We start from the raw sequence: 13123 nt of genomic DNA on the forward strand, positions 1-13123 counted from the left end.
AGGGCATACATGGAACGCCATAACCAAGTGGCTGGCATAGTGTACAGAAACATCTATGCCGAGTACAGGCTGAAAGTCCCAACGTCAAAATGGGATACACCTCCAAAGGTGGTTGAGAATGACCAAGCTAAGATCCTGTGGGACGTCCAGATACAAACTGACAAACTAGTAATGGCTAACCAACCGGACATAGTAGTAGTGGACGAACAGAAGAAGGCCGTAGTGATAGATGTAGCAATCCCAAGCGATAGCAACATCAGGAAGAAGGAACACAAGAAGCTTGAGAAATACCAAGCGCTGAAAGAAGAGCTAGAAAAGATGTGTAAGGTGAAGGCACAAGTGGTCCCTGTGGTAATACGAACATTGGGGGCTGTGACCCCCAAACTGGGAGAGTGGCTCCAACAGATCCCAGGAACAACATCTGAGATCTCTGTCCAGAGGAGTACAGTGCTAGGAACAGCTAAGATACTGTGCAGGACCCTCAAGCTCCCAGGCCTCTGGTAGAGGACCTGAGCTTGAAGGAAGGAATAAGACTGCTCCAAAGTGGGGGGCGAGTGGGGAATTTTAAATTTTTTTTTATATACATATACACATACTGTACTGTATATACCCACTGTGGTAGAAGAGCTTTCAGATTCACATATGCAATGGTTATAATTTATGATTTATTGTACTGTGGTGATTGTTGTGTCCAGTCATAAAAACATGGATTAGCTGTTCATCAGAGTGATGGCCCAGGGAAAGAAACTGTCTTTGTGTCTGGCTGTTTTGGTGCACAGTGACTTATAGTGCCGTCCAGAGAGGGAGAGTTCAAAGTTTGTGACCAGGATATGAGGGGTCTGCAGAAATCCTCTCTGTCTACTTGATCCGTGAGGTGTACAGGTCCTCCATGGAGGGCAGGCTGGCACTGAAGCTTCTTTCTGCATCGGTGCCAATTCTGAGGCCTGCAAGACATTACAGAAAAAATTGGGACAGTAAAGCATTTACCACAATGTGATGCTGCCGTTCCTTTTCACAACACTTATGTTTAGGGACTGATGACACCAAGTAATTAAATGTGTCAGGTGTCACTTTGTCCTATTCATCCTGCAAACTAGTCTTAAGGTGCGCAACAGTCCTGGGTCTACGTTGACACAATTTGCATTTCAAAATGTGCCACACATTCTCTACTGGGGACATTTCAGGACTGCAGGCAGGCAGGTCCAGCACTCGCGCCCTTGTCCTCCACAGCCAGGCCTTGGTAATGTGTGTAGTATGAGGCTTTGCATTGTCTTGGTGAAATATGCATGGGCGTCCCTGGAAAAGATGTTGTCTTGAAGGCACCATATGTTGCTCCAAAATCTTTCTGTATTTTTCAACAGTAATGGAGCCATCACAGAAGTGTAAGTAACCTTTGCCAAGGCCACTGACACAACCCTAGACATGACAGACTCTGGCTTTTGGACTTGTTGGAGGCGACAGTGGTGCGGTGGGTAGAGCAGTCGTCTCCAAGGTTGAAGGTTCGAATCTCGGTACCTGCAGTCCACTTGTCGAAGTGTCCTTCGGCAAGACACTGAACCCCCCCATTGCCCCTGATTGTTAGAGCCATCAGTTGAGTTGGCACCGCAGATGGCTGCCATTGGTTCTGTACCAGAAACAAATTCCTTGTGTGTAACATACTTGGCCAATAAAGATGATTATCCTTGTTGCTGGTAACAGTCTGGATGGTCCTATTCATCTTTGGTCCGGAGTGCACAGCATCCATTCCTTCCAAAAAAGACCTGAAATACTGATTCGCCTGACCACAGTACACATTTCCACTGTGTGATGGTCCATCCCAGAAGCCTCTGAGCCCAGAGCACAGTACAGTTTTAAGAGGAATTTATGGATGAAATTATGTATTGTGGTTCCTGACACAGGTGTGCCATCAAGAATCGTCATTCTTCTATAAGCGATATAAGTCCATGTGGTTATATCGCTTATAGAAGAGTGATGATTCTTAGTGCAGTGTTGTATGAGGGAACAAAGCGCATGGTAATTCATCTTAGGCTTGCGCCTTGCCCTTTATGCACTGAATTCCCTCCAGATTCCTTGAGTCTTTTAATGATGTTCTGCACCGTAGAGGGTGACACATCCAAATCCCTTCCTATCCTTCTTTGTTGTTGTTTTTAAACATTTCATTAATTTCTCACACATACTGTATGTTGACAAACTGGCGGTCCTCGGCCCATCTTTGCTCCTAAAGGGCAAGGCCTTTCATGGATGCCACTTTTGTACCAAATCATCCATCTTTTTCTTCCTTATTTACACAGATGAAGCTTTTGCTTGAAAAGTGTAATATTTCCAGCAGAGAAATATCATTATTAATTTCCTTTGATATGCCCATTCTGTAAATTATCAAAGGCATATATTTGAATAATAAATACATTAACTATAAGGAAACAGGCAAAACATGCGTTATGCCCTGGGCTACAGCTCTTCTCATTGCATATCATTTTCATGTTGTATGTCAGTTTTCTCCTCTCCCTGCTTTCTCCGTCTTTGTGTTTACCTCCCCTCCTCCACACACACTATCCTGTCATGCCAGCCAGCCAATGTACTGTGAATGGAGGTTAATTCAAGCTGTCAGGCCCTGTTTTAAATGTAACAAATTACCACTGAGCTAAGGAACAGTACATCCCTCCTGACACATCACAAGAGAAGGAGCCTGCGCACCACCATCCTTGACCTCTTCTTCTACCCTCCACCTTTCTCAAACACACACATAATTTTCACCATTTCCCATCTACACCCCCTTCCCTGACAATGTCAGCCAGCCCTGGTCTAGATGGCTCAATCACCCAATATCCTGTGCCCCATTTGCATTATCAGACCTGGCTAGGAAAGCAGGCCAGCAGAAACCTGGGTGGAGGTGGCATATAGATTTATATAGAAAGAGAAAAATGTATGATACCTTGCTAATATGCATAGAAGTGTATTTGCATTCAGGTGCTGCTTATATGAACAAATCTGTATATTTTCCTATGTATAAATGAAGTGAGGAAGCAAAACAATTGCTTGATCATGAAAGGAAATGACCAGGACATGTTTACTTCAAAGACAAAAAATTGTGGAGAAGGAAACAGGAGTGAAGAAGTTGAGAGTCAGATCATATGTTTGTGTCAGGCTGAGTGGGGCCAGCATGTGAGGTTGTCAGATTAGAGGGAAAAAATGTCTAGGCATTGGAGAGGAACATCTCTCCTTTAAGAATGTGGTCTGAATTTTACCCTATAAGGTAGAGATTTATGTAAAGTTTCCATAGGTTAAGCACATTTAATACAGATTAGTTTTATTACATTACAGAATTTATTTTCAAACAGGGAAGAATTTATTCAGTTCAATTCATTTCAGTTTTATTTGCATAAACAGCGAACAGGCATGTATCTTCTGAAGTAAATTCTTCAGGAAAAAAAGGTACAATCCAAGGGAACATCACACGGGCACACTCCAAAGGTCCAGATAACAGTCCAGATTCAGTAATCCAAATATCAACAGTCAAAAAAGACTATGTGGGGCCAAACTAACAGCAAGGGAACCTCCATGTTGCTCAGCTGTTGACTGGGCCTTTTTTTTTCATCAGAATTTTCTATTACAACACTAGGAGGTGTGCTTTACCATGAATGGCCAACATAAAATCACAACGTATTTGAATTACACAACATATGAGTACTATTGCCCCATAATTACATGGATTATAAATATCAATTATTCACCACATTGCCATCTTAGTGTGAATTATGAGACAATTTCAAAGTGTGATGCTACACCTGAACACAATGGACATGTTGGGTCCTCACCTATCCATCTATTCAGATTTTGGGAAAAGGAAGCACATCATAAGTTGCACCTAGAGTGAATCTAATCCCTCCTGCCCCCATGTCCCACATTTCCCTCCAACTAGGTTTCTTCCTTTCTATATCTTCCCAACTAATCCACTGTCCCTGCTGAGCCTGGGAGACTGACTTTGCATACCATACTGCCTCTTCCTGTCTCCTAATATCCTCAATAAACATCTGCCTTCTGTCAGCTGCTGTTGCTTTGCTCCAATAAGGTTGTGATGTGCTTAATTAAATCAAAACACCACATTCATGCTGTACCTACTGCAATATTCCTATGTTTAAGAGTTGCCTGAGCCTGCAACACTGCCTCCTTCAGGCCCCATTTGTTATAGGGAGCGCCAAATTCCCTTTTCTGTACAGAGCCACACTGCTGAGGCAGCGCGGAGCTCCCAGACACTTCCTAATGTACATGCTAAACATTCTCTCTTGCTTCTCTACCTTAGAAATTAGTATATCATACACTGTTAATGTGTGATGGCTTTATGTATAATTCACACTGTTTGTCTGTATGTTTTTGCTTTTCGCTCAAGACATAAAAGCAACTTAGTGAAGTAAATGAAGCCTTTTTGCTCCATGTCTGGGAGAGCTGCAGTCCACACACGGGATGATTTATCATCTCTCCATCCATATGTCACTTCTTGATATTACTCATGTTTGCCTCCAATCCAGTTATCATTATATAAATTACAAATAATTAAATACTGCAAAAATACTAAGTCCTCATGTGCCATTATTTTGGGGTACTACTGTCAATAAAGATATGGTTGGATAGAAGTCTGTTGTTTCATTTGAAGGGTTTAACTGTTAATTCTAATTCTCTGCCACACAATAGAACACACACGCAGATAGATAGATAATACATGTTTATTGTCAGTGGAAAATACTTTGGTCTATATAACTTTAACTAACAGAGTTGCATCATCTTGTAAAATTGCTCTTTTACTGACACAGCAGTTCAGCAGTTAGACAGATAACATAGGGTGAAGACACTAAGAACTAAAGAAACAACAGATGGATAAGTCCTTGGAAAAATAATTGCTTTTGGACTGATTAATTATATCGTTAAAGATAACCCTAATGGTCACCGGCTCAAAAAAACATACTGCTACATTTGTTACTCAGCCTTTAGAACGAAGCTGGGGTAAATGCAGTGTAATCACAACTTGATTCTGCCTTGCATCTTTCTGGGATGAATGTATTGTAGTAGTGCAGCTCCACTGTAGGCTCAGCAGCTAAACACTATTTTCTGGCTATACAGCTAAATATCACCATCTACAGGACATACTACAGTAATACTAGTCATCAGACATCAAGTACTGTTGCTGCTGCTGGGTAAATTCTTAATGACAAATCTTAATGACATGGGGCAGCATAGCGGTGCAGTGGTTAACAAATTTAAAATCCTTCTACTAACATACAAAGCCCTTAATGACAAGGTTCCATTGTATCTTAAAGATCTCACAGTGCCTTACCTTCCCAACAGAGTGCTTCGCTCTCAGAGTGCAGGTCTACTTGTGGTTCCTAGAATCCACAGAAGTAGAATGGGAGGCAAAGGTTTTAGCTATCAAGCTCCTCTCCTGTGGAACCAGCTCCTAGTCTCAGTTCAGGAGGCGGACACCTTCTCTACCTTTAAAATTAGACTTTCCTTTTTGTTAAAACTTATAGGTAAGACTGGCTAAGGTGCCCCTGAGCCTTCTCTTAGTTATGCTGCTGTAGGCCTATGCTGCTGCGGGTCCTCCCATGATGCTCTGAGCACCTCTCCTTTCAATGGTGTTTTGCCTGTTTCCTTATAGTTAATGTATATGCCACCATTACATGCCATCAACTTTCCATCTTCTCTTTCCAGTAGTTTGTATTCTCTCATCTCTCTGTACCTCCCTACAGGTATCCCTGACTCTGGAGCTGAATGAGCAGTCACCAGCCCCACTAACCTGCTCAGTGTTTGCTTGTTTTTCTCTGAACTATCCACTCACCAATACTGGTTGAAGCACATAGCCATCCACCAAGATTCAGTTTTTCTCCCATTTAAGGGAGTTCTTCCTTTCCACTGTTGCCAATGTAAAAGGGTTCAAAATGTGCCACAAGAGAGAAAATTCATAGTTCATAAACTATATATGGATTTGTTCCACAGTTTTATCTCAAGTAGTAAAGTTCATTATGTTTATGCTCTGCTGTTGATACTGTGTCAATGTGATACTCCAACAGGTCACTAGATGGAGCACAGTGCTAGACAGGAACCTAAAACCTCTGAGAGGCAAGTACTGCAAAATAAATCATGCATTCCAGCTGAACTCAGGCCTTTTTGTTTATTGCAACACAGAACAGTACATTAACAAGACAGAGGACAGGACATGGAAAACAAGACAGCTGTCAATAATACACAATTAAATGTGCCAAAGAACAAGAGAGCATTCATATGGAAGATCAGTATACGAGTTAAATGATATTAACCCATTATTTGCACAGAATCCAAACTATGTTGGTATTCATGCCAACAAACCAGCCAAACCTCTACGTTAATGTTAGTGTGCTCATGCTAACACCAGGAAGTAGGCCTCAAGCCTGCTGCATGTATCAAACATTTTGGTTAAGCCTGTCCTCCTATGCTAGTTTACTTCATCTTAGCAGACATAATCCACACATACACTGATCAGGCATAACATTATGACCACCTGCCTAATGCTGTTTACATAGGAGTCAATATGGCAGTTGGTTGGCACTCGTGTCACTCTGCAGCTCACTGTGCATCTTCTGTGCACCAATACTGGTTGAAGCACATAGCTTCTGCTTCCACAGTTCTACTGTCAGGAAGAGCACAGAGGTGTCTTCAATTCAGTGAAAAACTTATGAAAAAGGATTGAAAACCTTGGTCATGAGGACAAGTTAGAGAGAATTTTTTAGACAAATTCAACAACCTCACCACTCTAGGTGTGATATCACCACTACAGCCCCTGACTCTTTCTCTTCATAGAGACCAATGTACAGTATTTATCAATTTAAAACATTTGAACAAAGATTTAAATCAATTTTAATCTTTTGAAAAGTACAAATGGAAGTTAAAAGTTTAATCTACAGCAGGTCAACCTCATCATCAGTGAGCCATGGGCATTCATGACCCTGTCGCCAGTTCACCATTTGTCCTTCCCTAGACACTGTTGGTAGGTACTAACCACTTCAGACCAAGAACACCCACCAAGACCTGCAGTGTGGGAGATGCTCTGACCCAGTCATCTCACCATCACAGTTTGGCCTTTGTCAAAGTCACTCAGATCCTTACTCTTGCCCATTTGTCCTGCTTCCAACACATCAACTTTGAGGACTGAATGTTAACTTGCTGCTTAATATACCCCACTCACCGACAGGTGCCACTGTAACAGATAGTCCAGAACCGCTCACTGGACCTTGCTGTGCAATCAGCTAGTTTCCTAATTATCTGTCTTAGGCTCCACCCTTTTATACCCACCTCGCCTAGCAGAGAGACAGCTGACTTGACTACCAGTCCTCTAAGCTAACCTCCACAGGGAGGACTTTAACTTTCCAGCAATGCTCCTCTGCCTCCATGGCTAATTCTTTGTATTTCAGGTTCTTCCTCTCATAAGCTGTATCTACAGCATTCTCACAGGGAACTGTCAGCTCAATAAAATACAAAGTCTGCTGTGCTTCTGACCACAAGGTTTTAGGTTACACCACCCTAAACACACATACTGTATGTAAAAGATCTGTATAAATGATATATGTGGAGCACAGGGGCTCCACACGGGTGTGTGCTCAGCCCATTGCTCTTCACATTGCTGACCCACGACTGTGTGCCAACCTACAACACCAACCACATTGTCAAGTTTGCAGGTGACACAACTGTAGTTGCCTCATTACCAACAATGATGAGGCAACTACAGGAGTGAGGTGTGTCAACTGATCTAGTGGTGTAAGGACAAAAACCTCTTCCTCAGGGTGAGGAAGACTAAAGAGATTGTTGTGGACTTCAGGAGAAAACCTCTAAAGTATCCCCCACTGACCATTAACGGTGCTGTGGTGGAGAGAGTGAGCAGCACCAAGTTCCTGGGGTGCACATCTCTGAGGACCTCTCCTGGACCAACAACACCACATTACTGGCCAAGAAGGGTCAAACATGCCAAAAACATGCGCTCTTTCTACCGGGGCACCATTCAGAGCATCATCACTGGCTGCATCACTGTGCGGTATGGAGGCTGTGCTGTCCTGCAGAAGGACTCTGCAATGCATAGTGAAAACAGCCAGCAAGATCATCGGTGCCCCTCTGCCTTCCCTCATGGACATTTTTAACACTCGCCTCACCCGCAGAGCCATCAGCATTGCTGATGACACCTCCCGCCCCTCACACTCCCACTTCAGGGAGAAGGTATTGGAGTCTTCAGGCTCACTCCACCAGACTTACAAACAGCTTTATCCACCAGGCTGTGAGGATGCTGAACGCTGTCCATTACCAAGCCTTTTTGTTATATTATATGTAAATCTGCTGCTGACTGTTTTTTAACGTCATATCTGCTGCTGTTAGTCATTTGCACTACTGTCTATATAAGGATAATCACCTTTATTGGCCAAGTATGTTACACACAAGGAATTTGTTTCTGGTACAGAACCTATGGCAGCCATCTGCGGCGCCAACACAAGCGATGGCTCTAACCATCGGGGGCAACTTGGGGGTTCAGTGTTTTGTCCAAGGACACTTCGACACATAGACTGCAGGCACCAAGATTCGAACCTCCACCCCTCCGGTTGGGAGACGGCTGCTCTATCCAGGTGGTTATCATCCTGGTGATGCTAACCACCTGACAATCTTCTTGTTATTATTTGCACTACTGTCACTGTTTGCACATGGTTTTGAGTTTCTTCATAGCCTATTAGGTTGTACCATTTAGTTTTATCCTAAGAACTTGAGTTCGGTTTTCATATTCTTTTTTTCTGTGTTTATTCTACTTTTATTCTATTTTAGTTTCTTAAATGGTATGGGCATGCAATGTTAGGTGACAGAGAAATGGTATTTTGATTTTTCTGTATGTCCTGCACATATAGTGAATTGACAATAAAAAATCTTTGATCTTGATATACCTACTGTAAAATTGGTTGTGTGTGTTTTCCTATGTGATTATAAAAATATTCTTTATATTTTGATGAACATACAGTACCATATTTCTCTATGAAAGAAATGATAATTATGTAGGCAAATTATACATGCATAAAATACAGGCTACACACACACAATGGAAAGTGGCTGTGCACTGGCTCATAGCAAATCCAGATTTATGCAATAAAAGTTGTATTAATGATAAAACAGCTCCATCATATCTTAAAGACCTCACAGAGCCTTATCATCTCAAAAGAGTGCTTCACTCTCAGAGTGCAGGTCTACTTGTGGTTCCTAGAGTCCACAGAAGTAGAATGGGAGGCAAACGTTTTAGCTATCAAGCTCCTCTCCTGTGGAACCAGCTCCTAGTCTCAGTTCAGGAGGTGGACACCTTCTCTACCTTTAAAATTAGACTTTCCTTTTTGTTAAAGCTTATAGGTAAGACTGGCTAAGGTGCCCCTGAGCCTTCTCTTAGTTATGCTGCTGTAGGCCTAGACTGCTGGGAGCCCCCCATGATGCCCGGAGCTCCTCACCTCTCCTCTGCATGCATCTATATGCCACCATTACATGTTACCAACTTTGTGTCTCCTCCCTCCTGTAGAGCATGTTCTCTGTCTCTCTCTCCCTGTACCTTTCTGCAGGTAGCCCTGGCTCTGGAGCTGTATGTCTCTGATGAGCCGTCACTGGCCACATCAACCTGCCAAGTGTTTGTTTGTTGTGTCCTGATGCTTTTCTTCTCTCTCTCCTCTATCCATTCACCCCAACTGGTTGAGGCAGAGGGCCGCTCACCAAGAGCCAGAGTCTGTCAGAAGTTTCTTCCTTTAAAGGGAGTTCTTCCTCTCCACTAACACCAAGGGACATTTGTTGTGTTTTTGTTTGTGTAAAGTGCCTTAAGATGATTTTTGTTGTGAGCTGGTGTTATATAAATAAAAATGATTTGAAATGAATTCAGTTGAATTTAACTGAACTCTAGGAACCGCAAGCAGACCTGCACCCCAAGAGTAAAGTGCTGTGTTAGGATTGTACAGTCTTTAAAATACAACAGAGCCTTGTGATTAAAAGTAGGGCTCGCAATCCTGGAAAAACCACGAAGAGGAAGTTTGATTTTCAAGTAGATGACTGAAGAAATCTCACCCTTTCATTCTGACTTCTCTCCAAAGCTATTCCTCCAAAACACAACATGCACTGGCTACTGCTTTAAGATTTCAGGAAAATATCAAATGCCCCCAAACAAAGCAAAAGTTACTTTTGTGCCATACAATGTCTGAATCACAAGTAGCCTAATCAAGATCAACTCATGAAGGAAGTGGGGAGTATTTTCAACTTAGCCATAAATCATTATGAACTGTTAACTATTAATGATTTACTGATCTCCCACTGTTTTCTAGTTACTCCTCATTATTTAATACAATAAGGAAGTACTTATGATTGTTCCTGAGGACAGCCTGTCCACTGAGACGCCACCAGTTTCATAGCATATTTGACTTCAGTGACAACTACAGTATAATGAAACAATGACGAAAAATAGGAACAAAATAATAAAGTTATTAATCAAATAAGCTGACAGACTTCTTTCTTTCTTTTATTTGCCCAAGTGAGCACTGATAGCCTACTTTGCACTTTACTCTCCTGCAGGCGAGCTGTTATATTTCAGTAAACTGACGTCGTGTCTTGTATTGCGCATTTGCCTGGCACGCCACGGCGTGGAGATACAGCCAAAGCACACGAAAAGCAGCTTCGGAAAAAGGCGGATCCTTATGATTTGCGGTGTATATCCACTGCATCCTTTTAAAATACACAGTAGAAACATATATCACAATGTAAACGTTAGATTGATCGATGGGATATCTCCCCCTGCGTACGCCAACACTAATTCCTACCACATAATGCAGATGAGGATGCAGCGAGCAGTGGGTGTCCGCGCCTGAAGACCGCTGTAGGTGGAAGGAGAAGAGGAGTTGCATCCAAGCAGCATCTCGCCCACTACAGGAGGACCACACGCCGCGGATAATGTGTTTTTACTGCTTTCCGTTCACCAACCTCTCTCGGTTAAAGACAGCAGGATCGACTGACGGGATCCTGAGAGATTAAAGAGATTTCCCTCAACAGCAGCACTAAGAGCCACTGAATCAAGATGAAATTTCCAACGGAAAATCCACGAAAACTAGGAAACATGAACCCCCCACCAGGTTAGACTGTAAATTAGTGTTTTGAATTATTCTCTTGTCTCTTACAGCAAAACATTGCTGTTCAAGGTGTATATTCCCATTAGATTATAGACTAGTGAATATGGTGAAAGTTCATCTCATTATTTGAAATGCTGAAATGCTGCAGTGTCTGAATCTGTTCCTATATACAACCTTTATCTGGTCTGCAGCCACCGGGCAGCTCCAGTAGGGCAGCCAGTGGAAGAAATTGACTTTCCAGAAATATGGTACAGCATCGTTAGATATACATGCTGAAGTTTACTTTGAGAGAATAGGCTTAAGGAACATGTGTTAATATGGCGGTAATGATTCAGAGGGAGGAAAGAGAACATTTAAATTAACGTTAGTTGTCAGGCAACAAAAGCTTCAGTGCGATGCAGTAGGGAGACGTACTCTGCGTCTGGTTTAAACATTACCTCATCCACCGCTGGGAAGATACTCCCAAATCCTGCATGTGTGTCACGTCCTCCCACAGCGTCAGCATAAGCATGCTTACCTAGGCGTAATATCCCGTACATATATGTTCGGCCCATTACCCTCCAGAGATATGACAGGCTTTTGCCATTCTCAAACCCCCACACCTTCATTTCTAGGAAACGTGCTGTTCATCGTCCCACCTGCGTGTGTGCAATACAAAAAGCGGCTTTCTAAACGCTTTTGCTTTTAAGTGTTCTCAGTATCAGTGAGATGTGGCACGACGGTCACGATTCACCAACCAATAGCGGGTTACCCATAGTATTATTTAGAAACTAGATGATGAAATGTTAAAATGCGCCTTATTTGTTTTCTTGGGTTATCAGTCACAAAGGGAGCAGGTGCTGGTTGGCAGCATAGTGGGAGAAGGTGTGACACTGTTGCCTTTTCTATATTAACTCCAAACACATTTTAATGAGGTATACCACTGATGAAGCTAATCCTATTATCGTTTTTAATGACACCTCACAATCCTCTCCAGTTGTTTTGTCTCATGGCCTCACTTCTGTTATAGTCATGGCAGAAGTGTCTCTAAAAACTATATTCCCCAAATCAGCTACGTTTACCTTCCGCTGAAAACTGAGATGCTGTCGAAAAGAGCTAATAAGCAGACCTTGTGTTAAGCTTTTTTGTCAAAATACTATTTCCAACAATGAAATATTTTGGGCTGCAGGCAGTGATTATTTTTAATATAGATGAATCTGCAAGTCATCTCCTTGATTAACTGATGAATCATAAAATGCCAGAAAATAAAGCTGATGACTTCTTCAGATTATTTCTTTTTTCTGACCAACAGTACAGTACCTGTAGCATACACCACAAATGTCATGTAGACAGAGAAACAGTCAGGGTACAGTTTCTGGGATGTGCTGATTGGGGAAGTGAAAGCAATTTTTAAAACACCACAGAATGTCTTAAAAAATATTAGAGCTTTTCTCATGAGAGTGAACCCTCAATGATGCAAGCCAAAACCAAAATGCAGGGATACACAGAAAGTAATGGATGTGGGTGTTTTGACATTCTAGCTCTCAGCATCAAATACTTACATGAGTGGATACTCTACTGAAAACCCCATGAGTCTCATACGAACACCAAAGGTATGACACCCTAAAGGTACTTGGCATATCATCAGGAGCTGAAGCCCTGGGAATGAGGACAGGCTGCTGTAACACAGATATATGGACTAAGTGTGGACTCAAAATTTTGGAGTAATTGCGTAGTCTCCATGCCCAGGATAAGAAAACCCTGTTGACATCACTATTACTACATTCATAATACAGGCCTTGATGCTTATGATCTTTTTTGTCAGACCTGATATTTTTGCAAGTGACATGTATCTAACTCTGATGTGAATGCCACTGAGCTCCTAAACTGTGTATGAAGGCCACAATATGCTAACCCCTGGACAAAGGAATAAAGCTTAACCTCTCACACTAAGGTGGCATACTTGAAACATATTAAAGCTCCAAACACTGCTTGAG

The 13123-nt window shown here is 42.3% G+C and overlaps 2 protein-coding genes across 3 annotated transcripts in view; one reads left to right on the forward strand and one right to left on the reverse strand.

Moving 5' to 3' along the window:
- The window catches only part of LOC109966562 (homeobox protein Meis2-like), a 53871-nt gene extending 41887 nt beyond the window's left edge, over positions 1-11984 (reverse strand). Inside the window, exons 1-2 of one of the 2 annotated variants that reach the window (XM_020611480.1) lie at positions 11585-11984; positions 675-944 (exon numbers count right to left, since the gene is read on the reverse strand). The gene's annotated coding sequence lies outside the window, so the exon portion shown is untranslated. Of the gene's footprint in view, positions 1-674; positions 945-10841; positions 10931-11584 lie in introns of those variants that run through there. The other variant, XM_020611478.1, reaches the window with a different exon arrangement.
- LOC109966561 (potassium channel subfamily K member 10-like) overlaps positions 11069-13123 on the forward strand; it is a 73935-nt gene continuing 71880 nt past the window's right edge. Inside the window, exon 1 of the mRNA XM_020611475.1 lies at positions 11069-11150. Coding sequence (XP_020467131.1) covers positions 11096-11150 — 55 coding nt within the window. The 5' untranslated portion in view covers positions 11069-11095. The remainder of the gene's footprint in view (positions 11151-13123) is intronic.

Source organism: Monopterus albus, unplaced genomic scaffold (genome assembly GCF_001952655.1).
Source record: "Monopterus albus unplaced genomic scaffold, M_albus_1.0 scaffold114.1, whole genome shotgun sequence".
Taxonomy (NCBI): domain Eukaryota; kingdom Metazoa; phylum Chordata; class Actinopteri; order Synbranchiformes; family Synbranchidae; genus Monopterus; species Monopterus albus.